This window comes from Patagioenas fasciata, chromosome 12, assembly GCF_037038585.1.
Source record: "Patagioenas fasciata isolate bPatFas1 chromosome 12, bPatFas1.hap1, whole genome shotgun sequence".
In the NCBI taxonomy this organism is placed as follows: Eukaryota; Metazoa; Chordata; class Aves; order Columbiformes; family Columbidae; genus Patagioenas; species Patagioenas fasciata.
The window spans coordinates 14,569,897-14,589,813 of NC_092531.1; the positions used below are offsets into that span (position 1 = coordinate 14,569,897).

At 38.8% G+C, this 19,917-nt stretch overlaps 1 protein-coding gene across 4 annotated transcripts in view; it reads right to left on the bottom strand.

Annotated features, from left to right (window-relative positions):
• MAP2K5 (mitogen-activated protein kinase kinase 5) overlaps nucleotides 1-19,917 on the bottom strand; it is a 125,797-nt gene that overhangs the window by 41,790 nt on the left and 64,090 nt on the right. For 3 of the 4 annotated variants that reach the window (XM_065847553.2, XM_071813946.1, XM_071813947.1), the window contains 3 exons: nucleotides 19,102-19,152; nucleotides 15,713-15,784; nucleotides 5,077-5,106 (listed from right to left, as the gene is read on the bottom strand). In XM_065847553.2, coding sequence (XP_065703625.1) covers nucleotides 5,077-5,106; nucleotides 15,713-15,784; nucleotides 19,102-19,152 — 153 coding nt within the window. The remainder of the gene's footprint in view (nucleotides 1-5,076; nucleotides 5,107-15,712; nucleotides 15,785-19,101; nucleotides 19,153-19,917) is intronic. The other variant, XM_071813945.1, reaches the window with a different exon arrangement.

Here is a 19,917-nt window from a genome sequence, read left to right on the forward strand (position 1 = left end):
GCAAAATCTTTTCCTGCTGAAAAGAAGAGCCGTCCCCAAAGCTGGTGTAAACCTGCTGCGTCCCCACGGCCCCGCAGCAGCCGGGATTTGCTCCAGCTGAGGATCTGGCCCAGCACACGCGGCACATTCTGCATCGTCTCTCCGATGCTTTTTATCTGCCGGGGTCTGGTAAAAGTACAAACCTTTCCCTTACAGGAGGAGCAAAAAAGCAGATTTCTTTCACTGAGGATTTTGTTTCCCCACCCTGTATATTTTCTTTTAAAGCAAACCAACGACAAGTCTATAGTGAACGTTTTCTTGGGCTATAAAATTTCCTATTATCCACTTATGTTTTCTTTGCAGTGGGATTTAAGAACGTATCTTCCTTGTGACGAGTAATATGTCATCATTTTGTTGGACTAACGGGCCTGACAGTCTTGTCTCTCCGTGTTAGAGACACCAGTGCCCTGTACTCACATTGCTGGGAAAATGAAGGTGAAAAAGCTGGGAGAATAAAAAGAAAGGCAAAATCTGACTATAACTCAATTCTTTACTATTAATAATTCCTTCCCATTATTTATCACGCCACAAAAATAAGCTATTTATATTAAAAACGACCCTTAAATTAAGGTCTCTCTTACTTTGACTACATTTTGAAATAAGTTATTTGAATCCTCAGATTATCTATTTTAGCAAATATCATCTTCTGTATCCATCATTTCTCCTGTCTTTTTGATCTTTTTTTTTCTACTTATCATGTTCTTTATTTGAAACAGATTTTTAACAGATAATCTTGATCGTTATAACAATATCTTGCTTGCATTTTATTCAAATAATTCTTAAAAACAGCTTAAAAAGCCGTTTGGAATAACATCAAGCTCTCCATCAATCAAATGAAAAAATTCCGCTGGCGGTTGTATAAACATCAGATCAACTCTGATGTCTTCAAGGATTTCAGAGTGAACCATAAAAAACTCCATTAACTTCTGACAAAGAATGCAAATTAATCACAACATGGGGTGAAATGAAATTAAAGGCTCTTTTCTAATCAATGACAAGGCAGGATGAAATATTTGGTGCTCTCCGCGTTCAGGCTGCCGGGATGCTCGTGCCTTTTTTTTAATGTTATTTCTTATTTTTGTCACCCCCCCGCCCCGTCCATCCCAAATCCAAGGTGTGAGCACAGATCCACCCAGGGAAGCTCTTTAGCCCTCCCCATCCCTACAGCGATCTGCTTACAAGTCGCCCAGATTTACAAAACACACTAATCATCCGAATCTCAGGTGCATCCAATTTGTTATTCACACTCGCGCGGTGCCAGTGAAAAGCCTGGCGGAGACAGATGCACCAGGAACCTGAAATGACAGTTTTGGCCTCCGGAAGTGCGATCGCTACAGCAAAATCTAGTACAGCCTCCAGGTGAAATGTCTGGAGCTCCATATGGAGCAGGGAAAATTAACAACAAGATGAAAATCGCTGTAGCAGCGGGGAGTCTGAATTTAAAAAAAAAAAAAAAAGAAAGAAAAAAATTTAAAGATGAGGAAAGAGAAGTAATAAATTAATGGGGTGTGAAAACATTCAAAGCTTTACAATACCAGGGGCAGTATTTGCTCAGATTTGGGGGGAGCAGCGGGATGGGAGGGTGCAGAATGGGGGACGGGATATTTTTTTAAAAAAACTTCAGGTCATTGTAATGTAATTTATTAAGCGACGCCTGGAATTGTAGCCAAAGGAAGGCAAACATTTATCTAAACACAAAAGTATCTTAAATACAGCCACTGCCATCCACACTCTCCTACAGCTGATTAAACCCTCAGCCTATTTCTTTGGAATATTTCCCCAATGGACGCAGTGACCTTTGAACATCCTGCTTTGTATAAACTTTGACTACAAGCCGAGAATATTTAGTGGGCAATTCTTTTCATTTCTCTTAAATTGCATTATCATTAAACAAGTCATCGCCCCACCGTGCTTTGATACAATATACTGAATTTGAATCTACGTGATTAACTGTACGTCTCAGTTTGTGAAGCCACTGCACATCTTTGGGGTTCTGTAATTAAAAATACTGTGAAGGTGCCACAGTCTTTTATTTATTTTACTTTTTTTTATTTCCTGCACAGACATGTAAAATCAAAACAATATAAATTAAGGTTAAACTTTTATAAATTTGAAACTTTATTTTCCCTGTGTGCCTGGACAGACTATGGAGCAGCAACTGGGTTTGGTGAAAGGGGTTTCCTTTCTTTTTTTTTAAATGTTTGTATAGGAAAAAAAAAACTTCATTCAAAAGGTATTTTGTGTGGCTGGGCATATGTGCCATTTCTATTAGTTTTAATAGACTTATGCAAACATATCAGGAGGAGAATATACCCATATGTGCTTACGTTTGTATCAACAGAAAATCCTATAAACACCAGACCCTTTCACTTCCAAAAGGAGTTTTAGACCCCAGCAAGCAATAGCACATCACAATCCCATGCCAGGAAAATGAACTACAAAACAACAAAAAATCATCAACAGTTTTAGAAATTTACTACATTGGAAGGATTAGAGTTTCCTGTGCAAAGCTTTTATGGTGGAAAACTCTGTTCTGATCATTACTAATTGTTATTTCCTTGTTTAGATCATTACCTTTGCTATAGATTATGAAAATCAGCTGCGTATGACAACAACAAAAAGAAATGACAGTAACTCTAAACACACCCATAAGTGACTTGACTTCTGAGCAGTTGCTCGCACGCCCAAGTGCTTTCAAGATAAGACTTTCTTGTGAACATAACATTAAATACTGTTAGTGTGTCGAACAAGCTTTAGCAAAATAACTATTTATAAAAGATGTGGCAAATGAGAAGTGGTAAGTTCTATCATTAAAATATTCCACTAAAGGTCAGGAAAAAAAAAGTCACCCTTTAGTCTTACTGGCATATTGCAGGAGTTCTGAATTTCCACACTGCAATGATTCCCCTGATAAATCTTATTCATTTAAACTGAATTTACACACACCATTTGTCTGTGTCTTAAAACTAGAGAAAAAGGGAAAAAAAAGGCTTTTTTTCTTCCCAGCTACAGCTGCAGACAAACATTCATTTGCTGAAAATTTCAGGTGTTCTCACACTTGTGTTCATATTTTGCTTTTTCAGAGAGAAGTAACTTGACGGTATTTAGGGACAAATTCTGCAAACACATCATTAGCTGCATTCATTTGAACGAGCCCACTGAAGTCAGGAGGATTTACTTGTATGAGCAATCACAGAATCAGGCCCTTACGTAGGGAGATAAATAGATATATAATAGATATAGACATTAAAAAAACCTCCTGCTAATTATCCCCCTAGTCAGAGTGGGTTTCTAAGGGTTCTTGTGACCAGCTACAGAAGCACATGTCTAAAATACATATTCTTCACATAAAAATCCTTATGAAAAGCAGTTTCCCGAAAAGCTTAATAGCTGCATTTTAAAGTTTCACTTCCTCAACTGTTTTACATTAAAAAATAAGCACAATTTCATGGACTACTGACTTGCCAAATATTCTTTTACAAACCCGATCCGTTTTTTAATTAGCATAGCAAAAAAGATCTTAAGCTAGCAATCACATCTTGCTCCCCATTCAGAAAACAAATTTTTGTCTAGAATCGTACAAAACGTGCGTTATTGAACTTCTTTCCCCGAGCTTCAACACTTCTGTGAGCAGAGGGTTATCTTAAATATCCCACGTCACTTTGATTAAGTGTTATTAATATAACGCAGCGTCTACAATGAACATCAGGAGACTTGACAAGCACAAGTGAGCACGTCGATGTGTGGAGGACACTCCAGCACAAGAGCTGCTTTTTCAACCCTCTCTTCAAAGGAGAGGGTACATTTTAAAATATGGATAGAACACATGAAGTATTTTCTGCAAACCAGCTACAGCTCTTCCAGTCAGTCAACATTTTCCATAGGAGTTGAAAAATTGAAAAAAAAAAATCAGTATATTTCTACATCTGCAAAATCTTTGTAAGTCCATAAAAGTGTCAGGAGAATTTGCTTAAAACAGCTTATAAAAATGGGAGAGAGAATGAGTCCCAGCCTATTATTCAATAACCATGTTTGTGAGTCATCTGCATAATCTAACCATGCATAAATTAGTATGTGTATTACAACAGTTATTTGCATAATAATAGCAAGTTAATAGATGCTTAAAGAGCACAGACCAACACCACCTTTAAATCAGACATGCCTCCAGGCACTCTGATCTGTATAGACCAAGATGCAGAAAACACTGTTCATAAAACATACGAAAACATAAAAACCACATTCAAATAATTCATTTTAGTCCCTGGACACTCCACACTCTCCCCTCTCCCAGGAAAGAATAATTTGAGGAACTACAGAATAGTTTGTTACTATGAATTCTAACATCCATCTCGGAATATGAATTTAAAGGAACCGTCAAACCTATTTCTGGATTAGTTGTTTTGCTCAGAGCTTCATGTTTTTTTCCAGCTTATAGACCAAATAAAATACGATGTGGTAATGCAGTGCTCAGCATTGGCCTGACCACTGCCACTGAAGACGGAAATAGTTTTATCACTGACTTCAATGAAACTGAGTCAGGTCTGTGGGAAGTTAGAAAATGCCACTAACTAAGTAAAATACTAACATTAGGTCCCCTTAAAAGAGGGAATCCAGAGCTCTCTTAAGTGTTCCATTCACATTGTATTTTTGATTTGAGAAGATTTTAGACCATTGTACCGTTATTCAAAATTGGAATTAAAAATGAAAATGTAAAGAAGGAGTTGATACACCTTCCTGCTTCAAAAGCACTGTTGTACATAGTGGATTATTTTTTCATCTTGCAACAAAACAGTCATTAATACCATCATCATAATTTTCCTTGTCTCCAGGGAAAGGAAATCTAGAGTTTGGAGAAGAGAAAAAGAGGGGGGGGGGAAAATCAATAGAGACTTCTAAATGACTCCTTCAAGATACCACTTTTCAATTTAACAGGACAGATTTATTTGTATGTGGCTCAAATGTTCACAATTGCTCTCTGCACCTTCATACATAGGAATGAATGTCACAGTGGCAAACAGCAGTAATGAACAATCTTACCTGAGGATATGGAAACCTCCCAAGAGCAAGCTGGGAAAGGAAATAATATTTGTCTAGTTATATAGATTTGCATGGAGGGCACATTTTCTTAAAGAGAGAAAAGTACTCAACTCTTACTATTGTATAAATTGGAAAATGTCAGCAAAAGTAATTCTGAAAACACACAAAGAGCTGTATTTAGAATGGAGTCGTTCACAACTACCCCTCATTCTGGGTTTCTGAATATTTCTGTATTTCTCAAGCTCTTTTGTCTGTACATCAGTAATGCTGTTTGATGCCCAAGTTCCTGAGGATGCACTAAATTAAACCAGTTCAGCCTCAATAGTGAGGCCAACACCACTGACCTTTGCTGATAATTATCTGCACTGAACAGGTATTGTAGAGCTGCACTGAACTCCCCAAGTCCTTCCTAACTGGCTCAGCAGAAAATCTGGGTTACAGAGCCGAGGTTTTCTTCCTTATCGGTGTCAAACCCAGTTAGGAACCTGGGAGTGGGATCTGGAGAGAGATTGTGGTGCCTGCAAAATGACACTTTGTCTTTTCTTCAAATCTACTTTCAATTGCACGCGGATGGCCTCAACTGGATTTGTTGCCCACACAGTTTTATAAGTCAATTGATTCATTACTAGAGTACCTGCTACCATCAGTATTAGACCCAACAGTGATACTACTGCTGCCATAATGCCATAGTTAATAAATATTCCATGATAAATCTTTTCTTTGATACAAGACTTCAGGTTTTTCCACTTGGTATACACACCTTTGAAACAATTTTAGCAAAACACGCCTAGCTTAAGTGATTTTGTCTGTTATTCGGTGAAGGACAAGGGCTTTTAGAGTTGACAGATTACTTCGAAAGTGCATTCAGAGCAGATCCCCCTGCTCTCTGGAGAAGCTCACCTCTCTCCAGGGTTTAGAGGTGCCACAGTCAGACCAGCTTCTCTACACTCCAATTAACCTTCATGAATTACCAAGCTTCAAAAGAAGGTCTACCAAAAAGGTTATGGATGCACTATCATTGCTTCCTCTGCACAATAAACTGGGTATATTCACCTTAGACTGAGCAAAAGCATCACCGGTGAATCACAGAATGTCCTGAGCTAGAGGGGACCCACAAAGATCATCAAGTCCAACTCCTGTTCCTGCACAAGACAACCCCAAACAAAGCCGTCACGTCATATACTGCGACAGCGAAACCACACGGCAGTGCCAGGCAAAAGCCATTTCATGGTACCCTCACTGCCACTGATATTTGAGCTCCTCTGCGCCATGGGTTGCTTGATCTCGCCAGATTGCAGCTGAGGCAGCTGTGCTAAAACCTGTGATGAAATTTCAGCCTGGCTGGCAGCATGAAACTATCATACATATGAACAAACAGGCATGGCCAGAGCTGTAGGTGTCTGTAGTGATGGGGCAAAGACCAGCAGAAACACTGGAGCCTCACTAGTTCAGGAAAGAGGCCGTGGAAAGGTAACAAGCAGAACAGCATGAGTGGAATCAACCAGGCAACGGTCAAAATGGCAGGAATGTAACATTTATTCCACTGTAGAACAAGAAGATAACTGCAGCTACAAGCACAGGGCACCATTCTGCAGATCTTATTTAAGCAGAAAAATGACCACTGCCTCAACGACAACTTCCAACTAAGCATTTTTGTTCTGACAATTTCCCTCCCTGACCACTGAACACTCCAGCAGGGGCTCCGATGGCAGCAGAGTAACTGGAGAAAGAGTCATTTTCTGACAGATGTAAGTATGGGGTGTAAAAATGAGCTTCGAAGGATCCAAAATATATGGGGAACACATTTCTCAGGGAAGCTGCTCCTTGACTGGGAATTGCAAAGCAAGACATGGATTCACAGACCATGGGCCAGTTCTGCATCCCCCTGACCCATCGCTCCATTCAGCCAGCCAGAGTTGTTTCCTCCCTGCAAGACTGTCAAGGTATTATAAATTAAGAAACTTACCAAAGAGTATGTAATCTTCCCTGAAATAGCCTGCAGATATGTCACTGTACTAAATGTGTTTCAGATTTAATGAAGCTTTAATGTCCTTTTTAATTTTGCCTGTTTCTATATCACCAGGGGTCGAGCGAGGCAATCAGCACTCAAGAGGGTGGTTTGGTTTAAAACTAGGAAAAACTCATTTGCTTATGAGTTGCACTGTATTTTCTTAATTAAATTTACTAAGTAAAATGGTTTAAGTTCAGCCAACCAATGACCTCTGTATGTAGATTTATAAATAGCATCACAGTTAAAGAAAAAAAAAACACCCAAAACAAACAGATTAGAGCTTCACTAAAGGGATTTTCATATCTATCAAAACCTGTGTCAAGGAAGTCGTATAAACATACGCAGCATACGCCCAGTGCAGGATACAAAAAAGATGTAACTACCAAATTAACACACTATCAGAAACTTGTCTACTCTGCATTTACATGACAAAACTCAGCAACTTCCAATTTCCTTTTTAAGGCACTATAAGAAAAATAGAATATTTCCACTCACACTAGTCAGGTTTGGGAGCAGATCAGTATTTTAGGTAGCTCTGGACATGAAAGAGTGGAGAAGGGAATGTTTAAACTTCAAGGAGCTGGTTCTCATTTCCCTATGGATACAAAGCATCATTTTAAAAGGGCCCAGTGAATTGTACCACCAGCATGGTATGGAAATACAAATGAGAATCAGACCATATCAGTCAGAAATATGTCAGAATAACACTTTCCTACTCTGTTTCACTTTAGTGAAACTACATGTCTGTGCAGGTTTTTTAAATTATTACTTTTTATTTTTATTTTTTTCAACTTTTCTTTCTTAGGCAGAAGTAACCCATCAGAGAGCACTTCAAATGCTCGTCTTGCAGGGTTCAGTAAGGTTGTGTCCTGAAAAGTGATGTGCACTTCCAAGTGCAAGTCCTGGATAGAAGCCTTGCCCCAGACTTGGACTGACATGCAGATGGATGTACAGGGTACACCACAAGATTTTAAAACAGTAACTGTGAAATAATCGCAGATTATTCAATGACAGAGGTACAGTGGGCATGTATGCTGATTTTTATCCAACTATATCTAAAAACAAATAGGGGAAACCAAAAAGACCACAAGGCAGGTGCTTAAACCCTCTGTACCGAGTAGCCATAAGAAGGGCTGGAAAGCAACTCTAACCCGTTCTCACATGCATTTAATGTACAGATAAGTGAACACAAAATTAAACTTTCTTGTTGAAATAACATTATTAATAATTTTGGAATTGAAAATCAAAATTTAGAAATCCGCACTAAACCAAGCACTTTCTCTACATAGCTCTTTGAAGATGCTACTTGCCCACCTGTATAATGTTAATAAGAATTACAACAGCAACTGCCCCTTATCCTGTTCAGAAAGTGACTGAGGGAAGTTCAAAACATATTTTAGGACACTCAGGCAATAAAATGTCCCACTTAGACTATTGTCTATGTTGTACAAGTTGTTTTTTAATTTACAGTTGTACTGAAAAGCATGGGATGTTTTTATTCTTAATTTAGACACATTCCATGTTTCTCAGCATAACTGCAAATTGAAAATAAGCACTTACAATATCGCTAGTGATCTAGCCGAAGGAGGACTTTATAGTCTGAAATGTTCTAAAATTTGTTCTTAATTACCTTGTGCACATTTTACACAATTAAATTTCCATCTAAGGATTTTGCATTTAGATTGTGCTCTGCAGTTAAACCCTCATTTTAGGGAAAAGCAGCCGCCACTTCGTAACATTCAGACACAGGAAACTTTAAAAATCAGACTTAAGTACTGGATAACATAACATTCCCTAGGTGAAATTTCATTCCAAGACCAATTTATACATTCCTAGATAGACGGCTTAAAATCACCTGAAACTCTGCAGGGTATGGACCTTAATAAATATTAAATACCTCAAAAACTACTCTAAGATTTTTCTTTCCTTCTAATATCAATTTCACTGTCCTCTTATTGCACAGTTAAAAAAAAAAAAAAAGAATCCAAAAGGATATAACGGCAATTTACCAGCGTTAAAGTGCTTCTGAGGTTAAACTGACAACAAAGAAGAACAGAAACACAAAGCATCTTGAAGTAGGGTTTCAATTAAATGTGCAGGATTTAGTAATGCAGGACGAAAAAAGAGTTACAAATTAATTTAATCTTCTGCCTATAGTTTGCAGCTGCACTCCAAAGTGTCTGGGGCTTAAGAACAAAGCCTTGAAAGGCCTCAGAGTGAGGAAAGCTTCAATTTTTAATGTATAACGCCATTAGCTGATAACTTGTGGAATCTGCGACCCCTGCGGAGGGGCATAAGCGCGGGTAACAGAGACTGATGAAGTGACATATTTGTTCATGTCTAGGACGATGAGGAAGAAGGTTATTACTAATACCATCAGGCCCAACAGAAATATGCCCTAATAACCTTTGGGACGTTCCTTGGCTTGAGCAGATGAGTTCGAGATCTCTCTACATAAAATATATTAAAAATCAAAGCCTAATTCACCTTAATTAAAGATAATTAGTTTCACTTCGACTTCTTTTAAATATGAACTATAGTAAATGCACTGCAAACTAAAGACTGCAGACAATCAGGATTAAATTGCACATTTCTTCCTCGCCACAAACCCCTTATATTACCAGGCTTTTACCGTTACGTCTTCAAAGGTGCTGCTCAGAATAGTGGTGCCTTTTCTAAAGGGAAGAAGGTGGGATAAGGGCCTTTCAGGGCTAATCTAGGGAAATTGTCAGGTGCAAAATTCACACAAATGGTTCATAAAGATTAATAGGACTACTTGTTTGAGGAGACAGGCTTCCTGCTTATCTGTTTGCTGGATTTAGATTCAATACCTAAAAGAAAAAAGTGTTAAATTCTGTTGTGCTGGTGGAAACGTGGCTCAGCTTCAGCGGAACAGCAGGGCTGTTCTCCTGCTCATCTGCCTTCACAAACCAATTAAATAATGGGGAAAGGTAAACCCAACTGACAAACATTGCTAAACATCTGACTTTTTAGAAGTAGAAACAACTATGCTACCTAATATAAGAATAAGGAGCATTAATCTATATCACATAATGCTATATATTATGAATACATGACAGCTGACGTTATCCCTTAATTGTCCACTCATCTATCTACCCAGGTAGAGAACTCTATTATTTATTTCGCTGCCACACAGGCTGCCCGCAGTGGCCTAAGAGCAATTGCTGAGAAACATGATACATTGAGGTCTCAACCCGTGCAAACTGTACCTAAACTTACACTTTATTGCAGCTTGGTTCACAATCTTCACCTAATATAGGGTTATATCCCAGTGCAGCAAGCGGATAAATCATCCTGGAATATTACTCCGGCTAAGTTTAGCTGTGAGTGGAGCATATGTGCTTCCGAGTCACTGAAGCAAAGGCCCATAAAATACACTAATTACTGGAAGTTATGGTCACTGAGTGATTGATAGCGTTCTGCGAGGCAACTGCCCCGTTTTCAGCTATTCTGATGGGCCTCCCCCACCACACGGCAATTATTAATTCATGACCCAGCCCTCAGGCGCTGGTACCTTTACTTCTAATTCCACTGCCAGGAGGATCGCGGTGTGGCTGGACACTGTCTGCCTTCATCCTGGTGGCCGCTGAAGATGGCAGACGAGGAACCAGAGCTAACGGCTGCTGCTTGGAGAAATTGCTCGAAATAGCTCAAGGGGAAAACCAAAAAAAGCCAAAAAAACCCCTACAAACTAGGCCATATTTTTCCTAAGAACAAGCTTCTGAAACGCATAACTCCGTGCAGAATGATTAAAACTACAAAGATACTTTATGATAAGAACAATTCAAGTGATTGAGCAAAATTCTGTGTCACAGCGACTCTCAAAGGCTGAGTGAAGCCTGCAAGGATTTGTCTATACCAGTCACAAACATCACGCTACTATAGTCCTTAAAAATTCACAGTAACAGGGGCGGATCACTGCAAAAAAGAGTGCTTTTTATGTTCTTGCTTTCCTCAATCCTAAATGAAAGATGTCTGTTACCAAATAGTCACACCTACACAATGATCAGTGGCCAAGCTGCAAGGCCCGAGGGCTCAAGGCCTGAGTCTGCTCTCGGCTGTACCTCATGAAACAAGAAAAAGGCCAGAAATGAAACATTTTCTCCATAAAGCTGGCTGCTTTTCAGGAAGGGTCTGGCCAAGACCTGGGGCCACAGAAACCAGTGCTGCCCCAGGCCCTGCTGTCGGCAGAGGGAACATCAGCCCACGGAGATGGTAATCCAGCATTTTCAGAAAGACTTGGTTTAAGTTTTCTCTAATACTAGTATTATTTAGAGTGATTTGCAGTGACAAAGTAAACACCCATCACATCCAAGCATTGTTGGCTGAGTACAAGTGAGTCCTTTTTTCATTGGTTAAGAGAAGGCTGGAATTCAGTAAGAAAAAAAAAAAGATTAATTTAAGACATGTACTACTCCATCTACTGAAATGTGCCTGGATCTGTCAAACGCACTAATTGAAGAACTTCTTGAATTCTGTAGGAATAGCAAAATCGTGCTTTTCACATATTTGCTTAATGATGACCTTGTGCTGCCTGCTACAAGCCGCTCCCAATGGCCCCACCAGTGGCACCACAGCAAGGCCTTTCCCAGTATCCCCAGTTTAAACATGCAGAATGAAATTCTGCTCATTCCAAGCTCCCAAAAGGCAAGGACAAATCCAGTAAGAACTAGCACTTGATCAGAGACACCTCACTGCAGCCAAGTATTTTGTTGCAATATCAAGACTTCTGCTCTGCATGGAGATTAAATGCAAATTCTCACTTCCCTTTTAAGCTTGATCCTTCACATCTTCTAAAGGGTTATTTTAATTAATAATTCTCCTGCCTCTACCCAGTGTAGCTTTTGCCACTGCAGGTCACTCCGTGGTCCATGTCTGCTGCCAGCATTCGCTGACATTGCCCCATCATGACTGTACCCCCTTTCTACCAAACCTTCACCAAGTTTCCAGTGCCGCTATGGAAACTATACTGGACCACCAAGCTTTGGGTCTCAGGTTTCCCCTCCACTTCTGTCTACCTGCTGTTGTTTACATCAGGGTATAAAATTGATGAAAGACCAACCATTAAGTCTACACATAAGTGAAATCCTGCAGCAGATGAAATTGTGAAATCTAGCAATCTTGGTCTTGAACCATTATCACTTCAAAGCTGATGATATGTGACTGATCACATATTTTGGACTTCCTAGAATTCTTCTGGAATGTCCTCTTCTTGACCAGATTACATGTATGTGAGTCTCTACATATTAAAGACAGAAGTGCTAAGAGAACCATCTTAAAGCAGAGCTGCTTCTCCTCTAGCATCCTCTTCAAACATGTTCCTCCTCTTTGCCTTCATGCTCTGAGTGAGCTCTTCTTCCACCTCCATCTGTGCTCCCAGCCCAAGTGTGATGAAGAGTCCAAGACTCCATACTTCTCACCCAGCTTATTGTCTCAGCCGTAGGCCTGCCTGCTCCTCAAACATCTCCACCAAAAGGCAACACTGGACAAGCACACTGCCTACTAAAAACCAAAAAGATGTATGTTATCTCATTTTGGATGCTTTGAAGTTCACTTTTGGATAGCAGCCATGCAAGGCAGGATTAACAGTCGAACTCAATGACCTTGAGGGTCCTTTCCAACCAAAATGATTCTACGATTTGAGTCACGTTGGAGAGTAACAACAAATATTGGGCAATGTCATTTATCTTGGAGAGAGACTGAACCAGTTACAGAGCACACACAGCACCCAGACTCAGATCCATCAACCTGGAGTGTATTTTATGACTGAGCTATAAACCCCTGAAAACACGGTTTTTTATAATGAAAATGCTGACACAGTCTTCAGTGTAGTGACAGCAATGCCACTGGTTTGGATGGAATTTGCTCTGTCAACCCAAGAGCGCTTAAATAAAACATCTAAGAACTTCATGAAAACACACAAAGTATTCGTGATGAAACACTTTTGAACAGTTTTACAGATTATGTATTAAATTTAATTCACTTCAGAAAATCCTGAAGAAAGAAATGCAAACCCTCAAAAAATTACATAATAATAAGAAAAGCATTTATTTATTTTAATTTGTTATTATTATTTTCATTTATTTTTTTATTTTTGGCAAAGGGAAGGTTTAGCACACTCAGACACCTCTTACTTCAAAAGGAATGAGAATGTTCATCATGTCTCAAAACTTACGTGGTTCACACAACTGATACTTTTCACACCCCGCCAGCAAGTTTTTTGGGACAGTTTTCTTAACCTTCAAAAGTAACAGTTGAGTTTCTCATCACACAGAGCTTTGCAGCAAAGAAATCCAAGACATTTTAAAGCCTCAGAAGAATATTAAAGAAAATGAGAAGATTTACTTGGCTGCTATTTTATATTATCATAAATCAGGGCAGCCCTTGCTAATTCAGCCCCAACATGCCATTTCTTTTAAATTAACACGTTACAACTGTGTGAGCTTGAAGTTGTGGGGATTGGAGTATGACGCTGCGAAGCAGAGATTATTTTAAAATCCTACAGCAAATGCTGACTTCCCTTTTTAACAAGTTCCATCAACAAGAGCCTGGGTGTCTCCACTACCAATCCCCATGTCAATACAGTGTTACTTTAATGACAGTGACCTTGCATGGCTCTTCGAGCCTCTTCTTCACCTTTTTCAAGACATTTTTCTAAGCCACTGTCCTTGCTTTCATTTAACACATCACTCAAACCACTTCAATAAAACAGTGATCATGTTGAAGAGAGGTACTGGAGGATCAGATGACATACCAATTAACAAAGCACACAGAACCAATTTGGTTTTTTCGTACATCTGGTTCAGAAGACACTGGTGGAAAGTGAGAGAGGAAAAGTTGAGAAGGTTTGAAAGAGGAAAGCAAATTCAAATGAAAGGAGTTTTCCTGATGTTGGTTAATATAATGCGAAATTCATCCTTCAAATCAAATTAATGACCGCACAAGTTACCTACTAATAGTCCTAAATTAAACTCCAAATATCTCGTTCTACATGCTAAATCACTGGATTGCTGCTGCACATCAGAACACATTTTTTTATTCAAAAGAACCAGCAAATGCTTGCTCTATAGGACTTCTGCATCTATAATCACCCTGTTCCACATGATTCAGAACACCACAGTCAAGTCTTACTGTAATACAATCTTGTTTTAGTCCTTTATTGGACAGATTCATTCACAGAGTGTGTGAGTATGCTCTGTATCTCTTGTAAAATTGTGAGGGCTCTTCAGCATCACAAATCATTAAAATCTGCAGTAAAACAGATCCATTCAACTGCATTCCCTGTGACATGTTGAAGCGTGTAATTTTGTAATTCAGAGTCAGCTTTAGTCAGACTCTGGAAAAGATTTACAAGATCCAAATGCAATGATTCAGCATTAAATATTTTAATTTTGCTTAAAACTGATTTGGTAAGGAATTTATAGTTTGAAAACAAAACAGCAGTCTTGGTTAATTTTCAGGCTACAAAATGTGACATCTGCCTAGATGCAGAGGGCCAGCATCAAGACTATTTAACTTCTATCTAATTTTTGCTAAAAACATCAGTTGCACTTCACCAACAGTTATATTCAGTTTCACCTTAATGATATTTACCAGAAGGAAAAGGTACCTATATTTTTCAGTTAATCACACCATACTTTCGCCAGGCTGTGCAAGAACCATGACACAAGTCATTGATGGTTCAAATGAACTGTTCCTATAGGAAGAAAGAACTGCTCCAAGTGGGAGGAAAGTTCTTTCACGGGACTGTCCTTGAGATGGAGACGTCTCCTCAGACCTTATTGCTCGAGCTGTCAAGGCTACAAGGGTTTCCGACTGTCAGTCATTTCTTTGTGGCCAGCCCAGGCCACTATACATGGTCACCACCAGATTAGAGCTACCTGTCCCTTCTCCAGAACAGACCAAGACACAGCTGATTTTACCAGTCTAGACTTTATCATAACACAGGCGTTCCTCCTCAAGTTCCACACGCTAGGCTACCTCTCCTATAAACAATCATTGAAATTTATGTTTCTTAAAACATCTGATGAACCCCAAGCTCACAAAAAAATAACCTATTTCCTGAATCAAAACTTGTGTGAAACTATGTTTGTGAGATATCTTTCTAAAAGCACTTGTGAACACTGAAATTACAACATTTTATTTAATCCCACAGGGAGAGACTCGTACCATCGTGCAAATATTTCTGCAAAGATTTTGTGAGGCCATTAACCAGCTCAAACCTTCAATCTGTATAAATGGTATTTTAATCCTGATAACAGTCCACTGTCCTGGCCTATGAAGATGCAAAACAGAAACACCATTGTCTCTAGTTCCAGAGGTGCTGACAGGATGCAGAGGCATCCAAGTACCAGATCCTACTTCTTACTCACATACTGAGTTTTATCAGAGGGTTTTAAACTGTTACATAGTTTGTACAGACGCTCTTCAACCAAATTGAAGGCACTAAGAACAAACTCATTCTAAATACAGCCCACAAATTTAGGAATAGTTAAGAGTGTGCATGTATAAAAGAGCATTCAAAGATTATATTAAAATATTTTGATGGTAGGTTTCATTTGATTCCTGCAATGTGCATATGGAAATGATAACATATTTGCATACCTCCATGAAGGAAATGCCCAGACTCCAAACATCCGAATGAATTCCGTACTGTTCTCCCGAAATCCGCTCAGGCTGCAAAGAGATGGAAAGAAACATCTTCTTGAGCCAAACAAACACAGATATGTACTTACTCCACAAAAGTTAGCCCAGGGCAAATAAATCAACTGAGAAAACACAAAGAAGGTTACAGCTTGCCAGCTAAGCGGGCAGAGAGCAATTTCACTCTACAAATGCACCTTACTTATTTATTTCTGCCTCTTCTGCGAGAGTAAAGGACTCGGTTGTGCTCGGACTCGCCGCCGTGCGTTGCTGCGCACCCTGCAAAATCGGCCTTGGCATTTGTGTTTGGGCTGGTTTCTCCAACGAAAAAAGCCAGCGGCTCGTATGCGCGCAGCAAAGCGCAAGGTCAAGCTGTGTGAATCCAGCGGTACATACGTTTACTGCTAAAGCCAAGCCCAGCAAGAAAACACACTCCTGATGGTAAGCCAAGGGGTTGGGGAGTAAGTCTGGTTTAAAAAGCCAAGTTACTGAAGCCAAGAGAATCAATGAAGTCACATGCCAGTAATTTTATTTTATACACCTTTTAATTTCATTTTTGACCTATAGAAAAAAAAAGACTTGGCTCCAAACTATTAATAGCAAGTTTAATGCCTCATGAAATAGAATGCTGTAAAATATAACTGCTAGTTTTTACTTGAAAGCTACAATTTAAGTATTTCCAAGGTCAAGTACAGCATGAAATATAACAATAAAAGGCTCCATGAGACTTCTCTCCCCACTGTGCTGCTAATGCACCTGTCTAGCCCAACCACCTACAAAATGCTGGCTCTATTTTTAGTCTTTAATAATCCAGAGACCTTTTTTAGAAAACGAACTCCCAAATTAGTGCCAGTCCAATGTGTTTTCAGACGTTCACCCTGCACTGCTAATCCCAGGCCAAGAGCTTTTATCGCAGCATGAACGTTCAGTAAAAAACCCAGCGCTGCCCACTTTTTCTTTAAGGAGAATCATCCACAACTGCCAGAACCTAAAAAAACCCACTGGAACGAAATCTTTTTGACTGAGCCTCATTTATTTTGAGCTGAAGAGCGACCCAAAAATCTTATTTTTTATTTAAGTTTGTTAAGGCAAGCCTTCATTAAGGGTAGTTAGCCTAGGTCAGTATTTCTTAGAAATTTTTGCAACATCATCATACGAGCTTTAAGCATCCTTTTGTACTGACAAAGACCCTTACAAAGATGCAGATGTGCAGCCAAATATGTACATGGACTGGTACATCTGTCTTTATATAATAAATTAATATAGTATTGGCTACGCTGGCCAAGCAGGTTTCGTTATTGGCAACACTGCACCCACCGCAAGATGATTTTTTTGAGTGTAGATGAGACCCTGTTCTTGCCTGAGCCGCCAAATCAGATGCATAATTCAAACTGAGCAACATTAAATAATTTTCTGCTATAACAGCTCAAGTTTTAAACAGCAACTTCTATGTAGAAATTATGTAGTCACATAGTTCTGAGTAAATAATTTTCACGTTTAAACAAAAAGCCTAGACACATGAATTTAAAGAGTATGGGAAAGAATATGAAAATAAGAATAACACGTGCACACAGTGTGCAACAGAGACATCATCCTAAGGATACACAGCTCCAAGGTATTTCCTCTTAAAAATTGCTACAACTGGTTACTTTCTTCATCCAAAAACTTTTTTTCTGTATAAACTGGTGATAAAATGGTTTCACGGAAAACGCATTTTTGTTGGAAATTTTAATTTCTCAATCAAAATGCTTTCTTGCTTGTTTATTTTAAACAGAAACCTTATTTTTTTAATGGCTTCAAATTCATTCACCGTCTACCAAACAGACAGACAAACCAAAGCTTATGACCTTCACTATTTTTTGATGACCAGGCTATAAATTTGATGACAACAAATGACTCATTCAGCAAGCAAAACAGTTTTAACACAAGAAATCAGATCAAGTACATTTTAGCTTAAATTTCTCTTTTTCAATTAATGGATGAATGCATCACATTCATCTACAAACAATAAGAAAAAATGTAATTTATTTAATGTACATCTGTGAAAGAGAACAGTAATCTTGATTTATACACTAAAAGCGTAATAGAATATAACTCTCAGACCCGCTTATACCACTACAGACTTACAGCTGAGTTGGAAAAGTTGATTAATTTGAAGCTGTTTGTTTGTTTGAATCACAATATTCCAGTTCTTCTAGACAATGGAGGCATAGAAATCCCTAGGCTTACTAGCTAAAGTGACAATACAGAAGACCATATTTTTTTTTTTTTAAATAAAAACATTTTTCTGCACATAATATTCTGATGACACAGGATAGCCCAAGTCTTCCTAAGATGGTGACACGAGTGTTTCAGAAGCCTCATAATGAGGACACCTTGACTAGAAAAGCACTTAGCAAATAAATGGACACCCTGGTCTGCTTTCTTCATGCAAGAAAGTAAGAAAAAATACCTGAAAGCGATTAAAGGTCATGGATTTCTCTCTCCTCTTTTCCGAGGTTTGAAAAATACAAGTATCAACCACTTTGTATTGTTTCCACTATTTTTTTTTTAAAACAAGCTGAACACTTATTACTTCCTCATTAATGTCGCAACATAAGTAGTTTGCTCAAATAATTTTAATGGCCAAAAATAAAAAACAACAGTTAATATACCACTCTAGACTGAAACACTTGAGTTTTCACATCTGTTAAATGGAGAATTAAAATGAATCAAATGGATCTAATAGAAAATACAATCTAACTTTCGCAGTTGACTTTCAGACGGGCTGTCGCCACTGTATTAATCTCGATGACACGACCACCACATGCTGGCTGTCAGGTCAGCTCGAATCGCTAAAACCAAACCCCACATCCCTTCCGCCCTCCTCCCAACAACATCTCTTCAGCAACGTGTTACTTTGATCTAAAAACCATGAGAACTGAGCTTTTAACGTACAGAAAAAGGACAAAACTAGTCTCATCATAACAAGCATTCTGACCAAAATCTCTGTGGAAGAGTGAAACGTACTGATGACTTGACATGTATGGCAATGGACATCATATAATATGCAATAAAATGCCCTAACATTATTAGTGGAAATATTTTTAGCTTCAAATTTCCATGGCAGCTTCACATGGGAAACACCCAGAGAGGCATCGCAGGGCTGGTGGGTGAGCACAGATCGGAAACGAGTTTGCGAGCTAGTAAAAGAGATTTCTTATAGCACACACGATTAAGACACAGCTAATGCTGGGTATGGGGAAACGCAAAGTTCGAGAATTGATTTAGAACATATCCTGCATTAAACAAAATGAGACTGTCAACAAATACTTCTTATTTAAATGTTATTCCTGCATAAATCCACTTACCGCCATATAAGCATTTGTTCCAACATACGTCTTGGCTATAGAATTCACCAGCTATCAGACAAAACAGTCTGTTAGAACAATATAAAGATAATGTGGAAATAAAATGGGCAATTATTCCTCATTTAACCTACAATCATCATTCCTATAAATCAACTAAAAATTATGTAAGAGGGAACAAATTTATCTGCAAAGGCATTAAAAATGATTAAATCTCTCCTTTGTTCAGAATGAGAGTTCCAATTTAAACAAGCGCTGCGTTACAGTTTATGGCAGATAACCCTAAACAATTCTGTTAAACAGGATGCTTATGGCTTTAGTACCCCAAACTAGTCTGATATATAAAGTCAATTTGAAGTCGGATTGAGTACGCTCATTTTTCAGTCAGCTGGCTCGAGATGTGAATAAAGCCACATTCATCACTTGAATGCAATGAGCGCTAAATACGCTGGAGGGACAACAGCCTCTGACAAGTTATAATACGAGGTTGACCTTCTCTTTGGGCCTCATGTTTGGCTGAGAGGAAAGGTGCTGAAATTCAAATCAACATCACAGCAAGCTCATGGGTCACTCTCACAGAAGTTCTCCAGGGAGGCCCAAAATGGAAATTAATTAAAATTTGTGCTGCACATTGTAAAAGCCCACCACTATTGTTACTCCCAATATTAATTTTTATTGTGGGCCAGTTGGGCTCCCCAGACACATCTCTCGTTCTGCCCTCCCTTTTGTCTGGCCAAAGCGCTTTCATATCAAAGCTGCATATCAATGAAGTTTGCTATTCGTAAGTAGTAATTACAATATCAGCAGTTTTTACTGTCA